We start from the raw sequence: 19611 nt of genomic DNA, 5'->3' as shown, positions 1-19611 counted from the left end.
AATAAAGAATGAAGCTAATTCAATTAATGCATTTTTATTTAATTTTAATTGAATGTGCAAAGTCAATTTATTGACACATTCTGTAATGAACGAAATGTTCCCTGACAACAATGACCACAGAAATCAATCGTTGAATTTATTGTTTGGATTGTGTGAGTGGGACCTATAGATTAGATTTCCTCCAACAGTCTGCTGCAGTCTCTCCCTGTGAATCCCAGCCTCTCCTCCTACTGCATTGAATCCTCTGTCTCCTCATCCGTTGCTTCACATTATCCCCTTTCCCAAACCATCTGCTCCTGACTCGCCTCCACCTCCTACATGTCCTTTTCCTCGTATGCCTCCCACTCTCACTCACTGGCTCGGCCGCCAGCTGCCTATTTCAATCCGATTCAAAGACTCAAAAACACCGCTGCGGATCTCGGTCGTTCCCGTTTTGTGCCAGCCCCTGTCAGCTCTCTTCCACCACAGCAACAAACCCAGCAGCAGCTCTCCCTGTCCCCTCACCTTTACGGCCCTCGCTCACTTTCCCGCCCCTCTGGAGCCAAATCCGAATTTTACCCGTTGGATTCCCGCACAGTGCAGCCACTTCTCCCTTCCCCACCGGCACTGCACCCTCACTCGGCCCTTCCAGTCGGTGCTCATTTTATTCACTTTCTGTATCAATCTCCCAATGCATTATTGATAATTGTGTTGAAAAACTTTTCTCTGCCCGAAAGCACTGCCCAGATCAGTGAATCAGTTTCCACCGTTTGATGCAGCAATAAAGCTGCAAATTTCACCCCAGATCCTCTCAAACTGCTGCTTTGGCTCCAGGTCTGATCAGTAATTTCTCGACTTCCGTTTCTCTTTCTTACAGTTAACTTGGTGGCGATTGTGATCCTGTCACGAGGAAAGTGCGGACTCTCCAAATGTATCACTCGCTACCTGATGGGAATGGCAGCGGCCGATCTCCTACTAGTTATCACCGATGTCATACTGTGGCGAATTGTTAATATTTATTTCCCAGTTTCATTCTTGACCATTACCCCCGTGTGCCGTCTGATTGACATCCTGAGTTTTGCAGCCACAGCGGCCTCTGTCTGGTTTACAGTGGTTTTCACATTTGATCGATTTGTGGCCATTTGTTGTCAGAAGCTGAAAACAAAATATTGCACCGAGAAAACGGCGGCTGCTGTTATCGGGGTGGTGAGTGCGCTGAGCTGTTTACTAAACATTCCCTTGTCCTTTGTAATTGGCCCGGAATATACAATGGACAATATACCCCGGGGTTGTGTCGTGAAACTGACCTTTTTCACTTCACCCACATGGGCAGCTTTTGACTTGTTTTATCTTGTGTTAATATCTTGTCTCCCATTCATTCTGATTTTGCTGTTCAATGTTCTCACCGCCAGGTACATCTTAGTGGCCAGTGGAGTCCGCAGGGAACTCCGGGGCCGCAGCAATAGAGAGAATCACAAGGATCCAGAGATGGAGAACAGAAGGAAATCCATCATTTTACTCTTCAGTATATCAGGCAGTTTTATATTGTTATGGAGCGCAATCGTTTTTTATGTTATCTCTCTCCGAATAACAAACGCCCACTACTATCCGGCTAGTGACATTGAGTCAGCCGGATTCATGCTTCAGCTTCTCAGTTCCTGCACCAACACGTGTATTTATGTCCTGACTCAGACCAAATTCAGAGAGGAGCTGAAGAACGGGGTGAAATACCCACTGAATCTAATTGTTACATTAGTTAAATCATAGAAACATCTCAAGAGTTTGCATCTGAAATTAAATAAAAATTCTATTATTGTAGATTTTCACGTTTGGCGGTGGTGTAAGACGGGCGGTAGGGATCGGGCGCGCGTTATTCACCGCGCCTGATTTTATTATCTATTGACATCAATGAGTTCACTGAAGTAACTGATATCAATTCAATACTTCAGATAAATTTGGAAGTACCAGACAGGAAATACATTTTACCCGACAAATGCCGTGTTGTGAAATGATTCTAACATGTAATGGTTTGCTGTTATTCGTCTGGAAATGTTACGATTTCAATATTAAATGTGTAATCCTGAAATTAATAAAATCAAATCCTCATTTTCGGTTGATGATTATTTGCCAACACACACACTTCCCGGTGGGATGGACTGAGGGTGAGCTGTCAGGGACAGACAGCGTCCTGTTCAGTGGGACATTTGTTTTGACCAGAATAGAATAATAATGGACCAACACCCGGACCGTCACTAACTGGCAAAATATTAATGTAATTTCAAACTCCAGTGGGGAGTTCCCGAGATCGTTTCCTCTCTGAGCTGCTGTGCAGCAATGTTTACTCACTGCAGGGAGTTTAATCGGACATGAGGCTGGGCCTGGTTACACAGATCTGTAAGGAAACCTCCTGATGCATTTCTGTGACGATTAGGGGCCAACAGATTTCTCACGGCCGTAGCAGGCCAAGAGAAAGCTCTCCTGCTCCTCTTGTCCCACAAATTATAAGTTAAAAAGAAACTTCCCAATGTTCTGGACCACTCAATGCCCATCGAAAGAGCGGATCCTTCACCCATTTGTAACCAACATTAGATGAAGTTCCCTGTACGTCATAAATACACTGATTTACATATTACATGTGGCCTGTCCGGAAACTGTTGGGTGTTGCTCTGGCCGCTCTTCTCAGGACCTTACCCACGAATGGCTGAGGCAGGAACGCCCGTGTTAATGGCGAAGTAAGTGACCTGACATAATTTACTGGGCTCGACCACCCCATTTCCTTCAGCTGGGGATATCTAGAATCGACTACACCTTTCCTGACAGATGCACTAGTTCAATCTTCGAAGCACACAAGCTGGTCCATTATCTCAAACTGCATCAGTTCATAACACGTAGAGGGAAGTTTTCACCATCGCTGGGGACTGAATTGGTGGAGCGGATCACCCGCCCCTTATAGAACCGGCCCGATTTTAATTTCTGCTCCGTCAGTTTACCGCCCAAGCGGTGAAGGTGAAATTACCCCCTACGTCTCTGACCCCAAGGTTCGACGGGTGTGTTACATCAGATAGCGTTTGCCAAGCACTAACATGAATGTCGGCGAATGGATCCGTGTATTCAGTTAAAATCTGATAACCCCCCTCCATAGAGACAAAACCCCTATACCATGTAGTCGAAGAGGGGTTCACCACCCCCCAACAGCTGTGGGACACACTGAAGCGAGGTGCCGCCTACACAATGGCTCTATGGGGAAAGGCCACTGTTTAAGGCCATTTCACCTTGTATTGTACGTTATGTCTTAGAAAATATGTACTGTTTGTTGATGTGTAAAAATGGAATCGTAGTGCGTACGATCTGTACTGTATTGTTTTAATTGTAACTGTGATATTTACATTGAACTGTGTGTATCCATACATTTTATGAAATAAACTATATTTTGAAATACAAAAGAAAGTTCCAGTCTCACCGTCTCTTTTGTTATTGGGCAGTGAAGGGAGTATATACGGCCAGACTAAAGATGTGGGGAGCAATACAAAAAGCATCTATTGGGACTGTAGAGCAGCAAAGGGAATTTGGTGTCCAGGTACACCAATCAATAAAAGTCTGTTATTATTGGATGGTGAAGTGTGGAAAGCAAGTGCACATATACCAAAAATAACATTGAAGATCCCAATTTCCAGGCTGTCATACCTCAAGGAATAGAAAGATATGCTGATAGGGTTAGATGAGGAAGGGTGACAGGTGGCTCATGTAGAGCATAAACACCGGCATGGTCCTTTTGTACATTCTATATAATAGAAATAGTAGAATGTCCTCAAGGGTGAGAAACTAGGGACTGTAGAGGAGCAATGGTGTTTAGGTGTCTCGGTACAGCAATCACTAAAAACTAGTGCACATGTACCAAAAATCATTTTAAATTTCGAGGCTGTCGTATCCAAGGTATCGCTGTCAAGTACTTCTCCAACTCTCTGGAATTTGCTGATACAATCAGGCCCCACTGCCTCCCTCGCTGGTCCATTCCATCCATTCAGCACCCTCTGCATTAAAAAAGTAACATTCAAGCATTCTGCTCATCCTATGCCCCAGGTGGAGAAGACTAATAGTAGCAGGAGGACCCAGACCATCAGCCTGATGTGAGTTTAGACATTTCTGTTTTAAATTCAGATTATTGTATTTGCAGGTTTTTTTTTTCCTTTTTTGGTGCATTTCTATTTTGATTTCATTCTTGCACATTTTGCCTTTTAAACAAATTCTCCAAACCCTGTGCGCAGTGAGTGCTGAATCCGGGCCCTTTGATTGACAGGTCTCTCCTCCCTCTGACTCCTGGGCTGACACCTTCCAACACGTGACATTCTGAAGAATCACTCAACTTTGCGCGCTGACGTCACGAGGCTCGGCCCATCGCGCCTGTGCCGGCTCTGTGAAAGAGGCCGCTCGGCCCATCACGCCCGTGCCGGCTCTGTGAAAGAAGCCGCTCGGCCCATCACGCCCGTGCCGGCTCTGTGAAAGAGCCATCCGATTAGTCCCACTCTCCTGTTCTTTCCCCACAGTCCCGCAAATTTCCCCCTTCAAGGATTGACTCGATTCCCTTTTGAAAGTTATTATTGAATCTGCTCTCACCGCCCTTTCAGGCAGTGAATTCCAGATCATTACAACTCGCTCCCTAAAAACATTCTCCTCATCTCCCTCTGGCTTTTTTTCCAATTCCCTTCAATCTGTGTGCTCTGGTTACCGACCCTCCCGCTACTGGCAACAGTTTCTCCCCATCGACTCCATCAAAACCCCTCCTTATTTTGAACCCCTCGATTAAATCCCCCCTTAACCGTCTCTGCTCTAACGAGAACAATCCCAACTACTCCAGTCTCTCCATGTAGCTGAAGTCCCTCATCCCGGGTACCATTCCGGTAAATCTCCCCCGAACCTTCACTTGCTGCAAAGAGAGTGAAGCCAGCTTCTCGATTCTCTCCACACAGTTATTATTATTTATTAAGTGGGTTGTGCTGGGTATCTGGAAGCTGTAATTCGGTGAGTAGAAAGCAGTGGGAGGAAAAGTCTGCAGATTGATTTTGGGAGATGGTGAAGACGGCGATCGTGGTTTCTGACAAGGGAGGGAGGTGGTCTTTGAGACCGTCCGTGCTCTGTTGTAAGATCTGTGTGTGTGTGTCTTGTTCCAGCAGTTTCCATTTGTACCTGTGACCTGACTGGCGGATTCTGCGAACTCGACTGCTGCTGTGACCCTGACTGTTCCTCCGCGGACATCAATGTCTTCTCCACCTGTCTGCCGGGCAGTGAACCGTAAGTTTCTGTTCGTGTGTTACTAAATTGGCTCCCGGTCCGGCAAAGTTTCGATTTTAAAATCCTCACCCTCGTGTTCAAGTCGCACCATGGTCCTCGCCCCCTCCCTATCTCTGTAACATCCTCCATTCGATTTAATCTCTACCGTCAACCGCATGCCACTCCACCCTATCATGGAGTCTACCCCACCCATTTATCTCCTCCAACAGCCCATGTACACTCTACGCACAATCATGTACATTGGAAGAACAGTCAGTCTTGGGAAACTCAGTCCTGTTATACACACTGTCAGTGTTGGGACACTCAGTCCTGTTATACACACTGTCAGTGTTGGGACACTCAGTCCTGTTATACACACTGTCAGTCTTGGGAAACTCAGTCCTGTTATACACACCGTCAGTGCTGGGACAGTCAGTCCTGTTATACACACTGTCAGTGTTGGGACACTCAGTCCTGTTATACACACTGTCAGTCTTGGGAAACTCAGTCCTGTTATACACACCGTCAGTGCTGGGACAGTCAGTCCTCTTATACACACAGTCGGTGCTGGGACACTCAGTCCTATTATGCACACAGTCAATGCTGGGATACAGACTCCTGTTATATCGTCAGTGCTGGGACACTCAGTCCTGTTATATACACTGTCAGTGCTGGGAGACTCAGTCCTGTTACATACACCGTCAGTGCTGGGACTCTCAGTCCTGTTATACACAATCGGATAAATAAATAACTGCAAACAAAGAATGAAATCTCCAGGACCTGATGTTTTCCACCACAGGGTATTAAAGGAAACGGGTGGGGAAATTGTAGATGCATTGGTCATAATTTCCCAAATCTCTCCAGACTCAGGAATTGTGCATTTGGAGATGAAAATTGAAAACGTCACTCCGTTATTTTAGAAAGGAGGGAGGAAGAAACCAGGAAAATACAGACCTGTCAGTTTAAGGTCAGTTGTGGGGAAGTTCCTGGAATCTATCATCAGAGACAAAATGATTGAGCACTTGAACAAGTCTGAACTGATCAAAGAGAGTCAACGTCGATTTGTAAAGAGCAGGTCATGTCTGACTAATCCATTTGGATTTTTTGAGGTAATTAACAAGGTGGACAGGGGTGTGTCTATGGATGTTGTCTATATGGACTTCCAGAAGGCATTTGTTAAGGTTCAGCACAAGAGATTACGAGAATCAATAAAAATGCACAGAATTGAAAGAACCTTGTGACTTGGGTTGGAATTGGTTAGGAGGTAGGAGAAGAGAATAGGGATAAAGGGAAAGTTCGTTGATTGGCGGGATATGACAAGTGGTGTCCCCAGGGATCTGTACTGGGGCCTCAGCTTTTCACCATATTTATCAATAACTTGGATGAAGGAATAGAGTTGTAGATCCAAGTTTCGAAGTGACACTAAGTTAGGAGGCACAATAAGTGGTGTAGATGGGAGCAGGAAGTTACAAAGAGAATGTTTACGTGAATGGACAAACTGTGGCAGGTGGAGTTCAACGTGGGGAAGTGTGAGATCATTCACTTTGGATGCAAGAAGGAAACATGGGAGTATTTTCTTAAACTGAGAGACTGGGAGCGGTGGAGGAGCAAAGGGATTTGGGTGTCCATGTACACAAATCAGTAAAGGCTAGTGCACAGATAAAAAAGTAATGACAGACTAATGGAATATTGGCCTTTATCTCGAGGGCAGGAATACAAAGGGAAGGAAGTGATGCTTCAGTTCTACAGAGCCTTGGTCAGAGCCCATCTGGAGCACTGATCCTCACCAAGGATATATTGGCCTTGGAGGGGGACAGTGCAGATTCACCAGAATGACACTGGGGCTTGAATGGTTCAATTATGAGGATCGGTTGCATAAACTTGGTTTGCATTCCCTTGAGTTCAGAAGGTTGAGGGGTGATCTGAACCATACATTTAAAATTATAAAAGGATTCGATAGGGTAGAAATAGAAATGCGCATTTTCCACCAGCCGGGGCGGGGAGCGGGGGTGGCGGCGGCGGGGGGTTCCAATCTCTTAAAGGGAGGGTGTCTCTTAAAATCTCTTAAAGGTAGCCGGTACCTGTTACTTGCTAATAATAAGTCTGCTGTCTGCATGGAGATCAGACATCACACATGTAAAGCACAGATGCTTTACCCTATGTTACCCTAACCCTATGTTTACAAACTGATGAGTTGTGTTAAACATTGAATTAAGGTTGCACACTACTAAATCCCACATCCTCCAATCTGTATGCCAGACCTCTCTAATCTGCCAATCTGAGACTGCAAGAGCGCATGCACCAAGACTCTCTGCTGATGCACCTTGGTGCAGGAGGTGGTCAGAAGGAGGAACATCCTATATCCGCCGAGGGTCAAGACGCCCTCCAGACAAATGCCAAAAAGGCAGTGGGAGGCAGCAGGGAACGAGGTTAATGCCAGGCGCACAGCACCACGAACATGGATTCCGTGCAGGAAGAAGTTTAATACTTTGACACGAGTGGTCAAGGTGAGTGAGGTCAACTGTCAAGTGTCGTCTCCTACCAACTGCACCAGGCACTGCACCCACCATCACCCACATACCAACAAACGCTTTCAATCAGTACTCAACTCTTACAGTCAGATGCTTCCTCTCACCCTTACACATTATCACTGTTGCAAGCCACAGGACACACATACTAGTAGCTATTCACCCATGACAGTCACATCACCGAAATACATGTCCCACTTTCTCGCAGGAGAAGGTGGCGCCAAACAGGAGCCAATAAGTGGCAGTGGCATTTAGCCCCTCAAGCCTGTTCCGTCATTCAATGAGATCATGGTGGGCCTGTGACCTAACTCCGTATACCCGCCTTAGCCCCATATCCATTAATATCCTTGGTTCACAGAAATCTATCAATCTCAGATTTAGAATTCACAATTGAGCTCGCATCAACTACCCATTGCAGAACGAGAGCTCCAAACATCTCCCACCCTTTGTGTGTAGAATTGTTTCCTAACTTCTCTCCTGCAAGTCCTGGCTCTAAATTTTAGGCTACGTCCCCGCGTCGTCGTATTCAAGCATAGGAAACCTCCAAAAACAGTCACAAATCCATCAGCAGCCAGAATCAATAATCCAGCCGCTAGCGTGTACATCCTGCATGGTCCGTTTAAAATGCGCTGCTCCGGGGTCCTCCAGACACTCTAAAAAATGTTCTGATGGTCATGGTTATGACTGCATTGAGTTGAACCTTAAGTTCCAAAATGGTGTCTATCACTTTAAATTATCGTTGCACACTGATTGTATCCATTTTCTCCTTACTTTACATGCTGCCGGCGTTCGGTATTTGCGCACGTGCAAATACCTACTCAAAGATGGCGACCGGCGCACGTCACGCTGGGAATGTGCACACGCAGCCAAGACACTATCTTGGTACTTCGAGACGCCACGTAGCGCAGAAACAACGGGCGCTACACGACCCAATATTTAGCCCACTGTGTTTAAAAGAAAGCTGATTCATTAAACGCTTGTACAGATTACCAAACTCCAGCCCAGTTAAAGGGGTTATTAACATCAGAAACAAACCCCACCTGTCAGAATGAACGTGGTTCATTCCTAGATGTGATTTAGAGCAGAATCGAACCCCTGGAGTCATACATGAACTCTCTGGTGTCTCAGCAGGTGGGATGACCGAGTGAATCCCTTCCCACACACAGAGCAGGTAAACGGCCTCTCCCCAGTGTGAGTGCGTTGGTGTGATAGAAGATGCCTTTTAATTTTAAAACTCTTCTCACAGTCAGAACATTTAAAAAGTCTCTTACCAGTGTGAACAAATTGATGTTCAATGAGGTAGGATGAACGAGTGAATATCTTTCCACACGTGGAGCAGGTGAACGGCCTCTCCCCAGTGTGAACTCGCTGGTGTGTCAGCAGATGGGATGACTGGGTGAATCTCATCCCGTACTCAGTGCAGGTGAACGGCTTGTCCCCAGTGTGAGTGCGTTGATGTGTCAGCAGGTTGGATGTGAGAGTAAATCCCTTCCGACACTCAGTGCAGGTGAACGACCTCTCCCCTGTGTGAATCCGTTGGTGTGCCAGTAGATCTTTTGTACTTTTAAAGCTCTTTTCACAGTCAGAACATTTAAAACGTTTCTTATCAGTGTGAGCAAGTTGATGTGTCAGAAGACTGGATGAACAAGTGAATCCCTTCCCACACTCAGTGCAGGTGAACGGCCTCTCTCCAGTGTGAACTCGGTGGTGTTTCAGTCGGCTGGATGACTCATTCAATCCCTTCGTACACACGGTACTGAGGAACGGCCTCTCCCCAGTGTGTCTGCGCCGATGAGTTTCCAGCTGGGACGGGTAATTGAATCCCTTCCCACAATCCCCACATTTCCACGGTTTTTCCATGGTGCGGGTGTCCTTGTTTCTCTCCATGTTGGACGATCAGTTGAAGCCTGGTCCACATACACAACACGTGTCTGGTTTCTCCCCGCTGTGAATGGTGAAATGTTTTTTCAGGCTGTGTGTAAATGGTTAAAGCTCTTTCCACGGTCAGTGCACTGGAACACTCTCACTCGGGTATGTGTGTCTCGGTGCTTTTCCAGTTGCACTGATGTTTGAAATTTTTTCCCACAGACAGAACAGACAAACATTTCTCCTACTATATTCCAAGTCCGATGAACTTCAGGTGCTGATGAATTGAGTGACTGTCAGATCATGACGTGGTTTGGTTTGAGTTTCCCGTCTGCAAATCCTCCCCTTCTAATACACTGTAAAAGGAGTTTACACTGTGATTGGAGGATCGAAATTCAAAACAGGCAATTCTAGTTTCTATGGAACATTCTACCCGCTCATTCCCCCAGACAGTAAATCACCGTCCCACACACTCACCCTCCTCTCTCTGCTGAAATCCAACTCAATCGCACCATCTCCAACATTTTTCCTTCCATTTAAGTTTCTTTCTCTCCCCGGAAAGCTTTGAATCTGACTGGGGTCAGTTCTACACTCACCGCTTCCCCGCTCTCTCCACCCCTGATGGTTCTGACACTGACTGGGTTCAATTCTACACTCACAGGTTCCCCCACTCTCCTCTCCTGAAGGTACTGACTCTGGCTGGGTTCAGTTCTACACTCACTGGTTCCCCTCCCTCTCTTCCCCTGAAGGTACTGACTCTGGCTGGGTTCAGTTCTACACTCACTGGTTCCCCTCCCTCTCCTCCCCTGAAAGTGCTGACATTGGCTGGGTTCAGTTCTACACTCACTGGTTTCCATCCCTCTCCTCCCCTGAATATGTTGACTCTGGCTGGGTTCAGTTCTACACTCACTGGTTCCCCTCCCTCTCCTCCTCTGATGGTTCTGACTCTGGCTGGGTTCAGTACTACACTTACAGATCCCCCTCCCTCTCCTCCCCTGTAGGTGCTGGCTCTGGCTGGGTTCAGTTCTAAACTCATTGGTTCCACTCCCTCTCCTCTTCTGAAGATGCTGTCTCTGGCTGGGTGTATATGCTCTCCCCCTCATTTCGATACTATGTCCCTCCCTATTGCTGCCTGTAACCAGTCCAACTGTGCTATCTCCCAATTTTGGCGACGGACTCTCCCTGACCTGTCACCATTTTTCCTCTATTTAAAGACGGTCCATGATCTGTCACTATTTCTCCTTCATTTGCAGATTCTCCCTGACCTGCAGCTATTTCTCCTTCATTTACAGACCTCCATGACCCATCACCATTTAACCTGCATTTACAGACAGTCCCTGACCAATCACCATTTCTCCTTCATTTCCAGACACTCCCTGACGAGTCACCACTTCGATCCGCATCTCCCTCGTCCGTTCACTTGTGAACAAGGCCCTTGCCTTCCACAATCTAATTGCAGATGGCTGCATTTAGCAACACAGTAACAGCAGGAGGCCATTCAATTGGATCATGGTTGATTTATATCTTAACTCTATCTACCCTCCTTGGTATCATAACCCTTAATACTCGGGCCAAACAAAAATCAATCAATCTCAATTGTCAAATTTACAATTGACCCCCAGCCTCAACAGCTTTTTGGAGTTAAGAGAGTTCCAGATTTCCACTCCCCTTTGTGTGAAGAATTGCTTCCTGACATCACCCCTCAATGGCCTCGTTCCAATTTTAAGGTAATTCCCGCCTTGTTCTGGACTCTCCCATCAGAGGAAATAGTTTCTCTCCATCTACCCTATCAAATCCTTTAATCACCTTAAATACCTCAATTAGATCAATCTTTAATCTTGTACATTCAAGAGAATACAAGCCATGTCTCTGCAATCTGTCCTCATCATTTACGTAAGTGATCTCCGCAAGTCCAGGACAGAAATTCAGAACAGAGAGTTCTAGTTCTATTAAGCTGTAAATAACCCGTCCCACACTCTCCCTCCTTGCCTCTTTTAAGCTGTAAATCCCCCTTCCCACACACTCTCCCTCCTTGCCCCTATTAAGCTGTAAATCCCAGTCCCACACTCTCCCTCCTTGCCCGATTAAGCTGTAAATCCCCGTCCCACACACTCTCCCTCCTTGCCCCTATTAAGCTGTAAATCCCCCGTCCCACACATTCTCCCTCCTTGCCCCGATTAATCTGTAAATCCCCCGTTCCACACTCTCCCTCCTTGCCCCTATTAAGCTGTAAATCACCGTCACACACACTCTCCCTCCTTACCCCTTTTTATCTGTAAATCCCCCGTCCCACCCACTCTCCCTCCTTGCCCATATTAAGCTGTAAATCCCCCGTCCCACACACTCTCCCTCCTTGCCCCTATTAAGCTGTAAATCCCCCGTCCCACACACTCTCCCTCCTTGCCCCTATTAAGCTGCAAACCCCCCGTCCCACACACTCTCCCTCCTTGCCCCTATTAAGCAGTAAATCCCCCTTCCCACACACTCTCCCTCCTTACCACAATTAACCTGTAAATACCCCCTTCCCACACACTCTCCCTCTTTGACACGTCCTCGCTGTTTGAAATCCAGATTCATCGCAGACTCTATTTTTCTCCCTTTCTCTCCTGAATGTGCTCCGTGATGTTGGGATTCGGCCCCAGTCACTGTTTGCCCTCCAGTAACCGGCCAATTGGTAATTCTGAACCTGTGAGCCTTTACAACCAGCTGACTGCATTTCTACCATGGGGAGCAGCACAGCTACCGTCCCTGGCTGATTCTGTCCGGCAAAGCGGAGGCCAACGGGAGCAGATCAACAACAGCCTGCAAATACACTGAGCGGAGTCTCAGCAACAGCGAGTGCGGCTCAGGCACCGAATCAGAGCCGGGGTGCCCGGCGGACGGGCGAGTGTCCCTGGGCTCGACCAAACCCCTCATCCAGCCCCTCCCCCGTCCTACCCACCGCTTCCCGGTGTCTTGTCCCGTTTCCACCGAGTCCGACTCTCGCAAACGACAGGGCCGAGGCGCTCTGGAAGGCAAGGCGGCATTGGGAGCATGCGCAATCTGATCAGGGACTGAGCGCCTTGTACAGACAGAGGGGTTTCTGGGGCGCGGGGGATTGTGGGGCTTCCGGCCGCCATTATTCGCCGTTTGTTGGTCAGTATTTTATTGCCCGCGTCGCCCACAGAACCGTGTCGAGAAACAGAGACTGAGGAATTCAGAACGGGTTTGCTAAACAGACACTGAGCGTACAATGTAGAACAGTGTTTCTCAAACTGTTTTCCTCGCGACCCAGTGGAAGAAAAACACTTCCCCCAGGGACCCAAACAAATAATATCTTCTGACTGGAGTTTTCATCAAATCCGAATAAAGGTCAATATATGCTAGTTCTTCACCACTTCAAGCAATAAATAAAATTCGACATCCACGTTCCTTGAATATAATTTTAATTACAGTTTAAATACAATAAGAAAACGGTCAGGTTGAGTTTCACTTATTTAATGTGACGGGTGAGTCTGCCTGTTGTTCGTGATCTCGTTCCAATCTGGATCACAAGATGAAAGCGCTACACGCATATCAGGTGCGCTGTTGAGTCGGTTTCTTTCTCTTGTTTTTAACCTTGTCAGAGTCGAAAATCCCAGTTCGCACATGTAGATTGTTGGGAACGGCAGCAACAACAGAACACTAACCTTACTTAACAGAGGATAATCTTTGAAAGCAATGATCGAAAAAGATGACAAACTGAATGACTTGTGGTGTGTTTACAGTGTGCTCACAGGTGAGTCGCATCAGCTCGTTTTCTTGCTCAAGCATCAAGTTTAGCTTCATTATTGATTCAGGATTTTTGAAAGCAAAAGGATCTTTCACCCAACGCTTTTCCTTCAAATTTTCAAATCCCTCTGCAGGGAAGTAGCGATCAAAATGGTCAGACAGAGCAGCGAGATGTAACTGTATGACACATTTCATTTCATTCCCTTTATCTTAATTGGTGCTGTTCTCTCCACCCCAGAGGGCTGTGGATGCTCAGTCGTTGAGTGTATTCAAGATTTAGTTTAATATTGTTTTGGACAAGGAAATCAAGGGATAGGGGTCTAGGGCGGTAAAGTGGAGATGAGGTTCAAGATCAGCCATGATCTATTGAATGGCGGAGCAGGTTCGACGGGCCGTATGGCCTACTCCTGCAATTATTTCTTATGATCTTATCCTGACAGAGGTGCGGTGCCCAGAACACACAGTAATCTAAATGAGGTCTAACCAGAGCTCTGCATAACTGTGACATAACTTTCACATCTTTTTATTCCAGATCCCTTAAGATAAAGATCAAAATTCCATTACCATTTTAACTTTTTTTGCACCTTTTCTTGAATTCTGTACTTGGTCCTGTAAATTTCTCTGCTCACCCACAGTTCCTAGTTTCTTGCTAATTAGAAAATACTCTGATCTATCTTTTTATGGTCCAAAGTGGATGACCTCACACTTACTCACGTTGAATTCAATCTGCCACAGTTTTGCCCACTCACTGAATCTATCAATGTCCCTTTGCAACTTTCTGCTCCTATTTATAACGCTTATTGTGCTTCATAACTTAGTTTCATCAGCACACTTGGATATAAGGCTCTCGACATAAGAACATAAGAAATAGGAGCAGGAGTAGCCCATACGGCCCCACGAGACTGCTCTGCCGTTCAATCAGATCAGGGCTGATCTTCGACCTCATCTCCACTTTCCCGCCCGATCCCCATATCCTTTGACTCAACTAGAGTCCAAAAATCTATTGATCTCAGCTTTTAATGTACTCACGATGTGGAGATGCCGGTGATGGACTGGAGTTGACAAATGTAAGGAATCTTACAACACCAGGTTATAGTCCAACAGTTTTATTTGAAAATCACAAGCTTTCGGTGGCTTTCTCCTTCGTCAGGTGAAGTGTGGGATTCCTTGAATGTTACTGCATTTATAGTCAGAGAACAATACCCGGTGATTACAGATAATCTTTCCAACTGGCCATTGTCAAGGCAATCAAAGTGTTCAGACAGACAGATGTTACATACAGGACCAGCGAATATACAAACGGCCAGAACAAAAGACAGAGAGAGAGAAAGAGACAGAAACATCCGAAAGGAAGAGAAAGACAGAGAATGACCCGTTGTATTAAGAACAGATAACTTTATTTCGCTGGTGGGGTTACGTGTAGCGTGACATGAACCCAAGATCCCGGTTGAGGCCGTCCTCACGTGTGCGGAATTTGGCTATCAATTTCTGCTCGACGATTTTGCGTTGTCGTGTGTCTCGAAGTCCGCCTTGGAGATCGCTTACCCGAAGATCGGTGGCTGAATGACCTTGATTGCTGAAGTGTTCCCCGACTGGGAGGAAACCCTCCTGTCTGGCGATTGTTGCGCGGTGTCCTTTCATCCGTTGTCGCAGTGTTTGCATGGTCTCGCCAATGTACCATGCTCCGGGGCATCCTTTCCTGCAACTTATGAGGTAGACAACGTTGGCCGAGTCACAGGAGTATGAACCGTGCACCTGGTGGGTGGTGCCCTCTCGTGTGATGTTGGTATCTGTGTCGATGATCTGGCATGTTGCCGTGGCAGGGTCGTGTGGTGTGGTGGACGCTGTTCTCCTGAAAGCTGGGTAATTTGCCGCGAACGGCGGTCTGTTTGAGGTTTGGTGGCTGTTTGAAGGCGAGTAGTGGAGGGGTGGGGATGGCCTTAGCGAGGTGTTCGTCGTCATCGATGACATGTTGAAGGCTGCGCAGAACATGGCGTAGTTTATCCGCTCCGTGGGAGTACTGGACGACGAAGTGTACTCTGTTGGTTGCGTCCCGTGTTAGTCTTCTGAGGAGGTCTAATCGATTCTTTGCTGTGGCCCGTCGGAACTGTCGATCGACGAGTCGAGCGTCATATCCCGTTCTTAGCAGAGCGTCGTTCAGCGTTTGTAGGTGTCCATCGCGTTCCTCCTCGTCTGAGCAGATCACCTCGCAACAATCGCCGGACAGGCGGGTTTCCTCCCAGCTGGGGAACACTTCAGCAGTCAAGGACATTCAGCAACCAATCTTCGGGTAAGCGTTCTCCAAGGCGGCCTTCGAGACACACGACAACAGGACAGAGAAGTCGGGAAAGGAGGAGCAGCAGCAATATTGCTGCAGGACAATATTACAGCAGTTGAAAGATAGAATATCAGTGAGGGTGAGCGGGCAGTGTAAACACTCTGAGAGAAGATGTAAGAAGGGCGAGTGCTGGAGGATTCTTCATTCGTTTTGAAAGTGTTTGTGAGATTGTGGAAATGTCTGGAAGAGGAAAAACCGGCGGTAAAGCTCGGGTCAAGGCCAAGTCTCGCTCATCCCGGGCCGGACTGCAGTTCCCTGTCAGCCGTATGCGCAGGCTCCTGCGAAAGGGGAACTACGCTGAACGTGTGGGTGCCGGAGCCCCGGTCTATCTGGCGGCTGTGCTCGAGTATCTGACGGCTGGAATCCTCGAGCTGGCCGGCAACGCGGCCCTGGAAAACATGAAGATTCGCAACATCCCCAGACACCTGCAGCTGGCCATCCGCAACGACGAGAAGCTCAACAAGCTGCTGGGAAGGGTGACCATCGCTCAGGGCGGGGTGCTGCCTAATATTCAGGCCGTGCTGCTCCCGAAGAAAAGCCCTGGGAGCATCAAGAACAAGTGGAGCGGCCCAGATTTAATCTAATAACAGGACAAGGACAGGACCAAACTTAATAAATCATTTGAAGAAGGAACAAAAAGATAGACAGTGTTCATTTTGTAGATGTGATATATTTGGATTTTCTGAAGGCCCTCGATAATGTACCGCATTCTAGACTCATGGGTAAGTTCAGAGTACGTGGAGTCAGGGGACAGGTGGTAGAATGGATAGTCAGCTGGCTACAAAACAGAAAACCGAGAATAGAGGTTAAGGGTAGCTACTCAGATTGGCAAAAGGTGGGAAGTGGTGTTCCACAGGGATCGGTGCTGGGACCACTGTTTTTCACAATTTACAATAATGATTTGGATTCTGGAATCGAAAGTACAATTTCAAAATTTGCCGATGACATCAAATTGGGGGATGTATTTAATACAAAGGAAGAATGTGTAAAAATGCAAGATGACATTAATAAACTTTCAGAATGAAGAATAAGGAGATCACATACAGTTTGGATAATAAAAGTCTAAACGGTATTGAGGAGCAAATGGATCTCGTGGTACAGATATACAAATTACAAAAAGTAGCGACGCTGGTGAATAAGGTCATAAAAAGCAAAATCAAACACTAGCATTCATTTCTAGAGGGATAGAATTGAAAAGCAAAGAAGTTAAGTTAAATCTGTATGGAATCTTGGTTAGACCACATTTGGAATACGGCGAACAGTTCTGGTCTCCATATTATAGACATCGGGGCATTGGAGAAGATGCAAACAAGATTCACAAGGATGATACCAGAAATGGGAGGATATTCTTATCAGGAAAGGCCGAACAGACTGGGTCTCGTTTCACTGGAAAAGAGAAGACTGAGGGTGAACCTGATAGAGGTCTTTAAGATAATGATTGGGTTTGTTAGGACAGACGCAGAGAAAATGTTTCCACTTGTGGGGAGTTCAAAACTTCAAGTAATAAAAATAAAATAGTCGCTAATAAATCAAATAGGGAATTCAGGTGAAACTGCTTTACCCAGAGAGTGGTTAGAATGTGAACCTCGTAACTACAAGGAGTAGATGAGGCAAATAACATAGGGGCATTTAAGGGGAAGATAGATCAGCACATGAGGGCGAAAGGAATCTAAGGATATGCCGATAGGGTTGGGTGAAGTAAGGAAGGAGGAGGTTCGTGAGCAGCATAAACGCCGGTATGGACCAGTTGCGCCGAATGGCCTGTTTCTCTGCTGCAGTTTCAATGTAACTCGATGTAAAGGCTTTTTTCAGAGCCACGCACTGAATCTGTGAAAGGGCTGGTTACTGACTGAAGGAAGACGTTGATATCATGCTACCAGTGTTGCGTTGAGCTGTTTTTGTCTCATTGTAGACGAGATGGGGTATTAATGGGACTGGAGTCGGGGCACCGACCACAGTCCGGTATTTTAAACGGTGACCTTTGGACCCAGTCCACACATCACCAGATTTCTTGTATTTATTCAAACTATTTGCCATGCTGGGCTCGTAAAGCATCACCAGAACGGATCGACTAACCGTTCTACATTTGTGGGATTCAACGCTTTGCTCCGTTTCTGTTCGATTTTGTTGGATGATTTAAATAACGCATTAAACAAACTGGGGAATCACTGAAATGTAACTTTGTTAATAAAAACAATTAACAGTGAATTGCCTGGTGCCCAGGAGATTAGAAATATTACTCGCTTTTCGTCCTGTTAACAAGTAAACCGTCCCGCTTTGGTTCCAAATGGGGGATTAAACAGAGAAAGCGGGAGAGGAGGAGTCAGAGTGAGCGACAAAGCAGAGAGCGGCCTCTGATCTTCCAGCTCCACCTCCAGCTTTCTCCACCCGCCAATTTCAAATCGTTTATCGACAATTGAAACAAAACACAGCGGCCGGCACAAACGCTTACAGACTCGGGCTTCATATTCAAGGATTCCCGGAAATCCGGAGCTTTTAAATAAGCCCCGTTACAATTAACAGTCAGTAATATTCCTGCATAAATACAGTCCCTTCGATAACAAGTCAACCCGCCTCCTTCCATTTCAGTCCCAGGCCCGATTCTATCTCCCCACACATCCCCTCCCAGACGAGTTCAGCAGTTTACAAACACTTCATTCCAGCTGATTTGGAGAATCTCACGTGTTGGGGTTTCAGTTGCGACGCGGATTTTCTCCGCCAGTTTTACCGTCTCACAGAGACTCTCGTCCTGAATCTGTGAAAAGAAAATGACCGTGAACTGGGAATGGGGCCGAACACATCCCCAGTTACAGTGAGGACCGGATACTCCGTTCTCTCTGTTTTACATCAGGCAGTCTCCCACCTTCATGTTCAGCACTCGAGAAAGAGCGAGACACACACTGTCAGTCTTACACTTCCTATCAGTGTGTTTATGTCACGCTCAATAGCAGTATCCCACCTTCATATACAGCACCAGAGAGTTAGAGAGAAAGGGAAACAGATACGGTGACAGGGCGAGCGGAGATGCACAGTGCCACAGTATCAGTTGCAGACTGACCTGTGAAGTTCCGCTTCATCCAGAAAATCCCGTTGGAGAGACAGAAGATGCAATCTCATCTCTCACTGTTATACCAGAGACGGACACATTATTAATCCCAAACTCAGGGACAGTGCAGAGAGCGACAAAAACAATGTGGGCCGAATTTAACCCCCTCTTGCCTGTTGTGCTATATTCGGTATTGCAGATCACGGCCGTTCGCTCTTACTCGCAGTGACTGAGAGTTTCACTCTGATTATATTAATCTGGGACTGTAGCTGTCAGATATTAATGCAAATACACGGACATCGACATTCCACCCATATTTCTCCAGGATTGGTTTGAGAAATACTGCCTCAAGTTTCGGAGTCACAAGAATGAACAGAACCAATTGGTTCATTTCAAAATGTCACACTGTATCTATCAATCCCCCACAGTCAACATCCTGGGGGTCACCATTGACCAGAAACATTACTGGACCAGCCACATATATACTGTGGCTACAAGAGCAGGTCAGAGGCTGGGTATTTTGCTGCGAGTGACTCACCTCCTGACTCCCCAAAGACTTCCCACCATCTACAAGGCACAATTCAGGAGTGTGATGGAATACTCTCCACTTGCCTGGATGAGTGCAGCTCCAACAACACTCAAGGAGCTCGATAAAAACGAGGACAAAGCAGCCCGCTTGATTGGCATCCCATTCATCACCGTAAACATTCACTCCCTTCACCACCGGTGTACCATCCACAGATTGCACTGCAGCAACTCGCCAAGGCTTCTTCGACAGCACCTCCCAAACCCGCGACCTCTACCACCTAGAAGGACAAGGGCAGCAGGCGCATAGG

The 19611-nt window shown here is 46.7% G+C and overlaps 1 protein-coding gene and 1 pseudogene across 1 annotated transcript in view; one reads left to right on the top strand and one right to left on the bottom strand.

The window, feature by feature from the left end:
- Positions 1 to 16313, top strand: part of LOC137312581 (uncharacterized) — a 103500-nt gene extending 87187 nt beyond the window's left edge. Inside the window, exon 4 of the mRNA XM_067979111.1 lies at positions 15897 to 16313. Within this exon, the coding sequence (XP_067835212.1) occupies positions 15897 to 16313 (417 nt within the window). The remainder of the gene's footprint in view (positions 1 to 15896) is intronic.
- Positions 8877 to 15663, bottom strand: LOC137312471 (zinc finger protein 501-like; annotated as a pseudogene).
- Positions 16314 to 19611: the final 3298 nt, after the last annotated feature.

The sequence above is a fragment of the Heptranchias perlo genome, unplaced genomic scaffold (assembly GCF_035084215.1).
Source record: "Heptranchias perlo isolate sHepPer1 unplaced genomic scaffold, sHepPer1.hap1 HAP1_SCAFFOLD_43, whole genome shotgun sequence".
In the NCBI taxonomy this organism is placed as follows: Eukaryota; Metazoa; Chordata; class Chondrichthyes; order Hexanchiformes; family Hexanchidae; genus Heptranchias; species Heptranchias perlo.
This window is presented reverse-complemented; position numbering and strand designations above follow the sequence as displayed.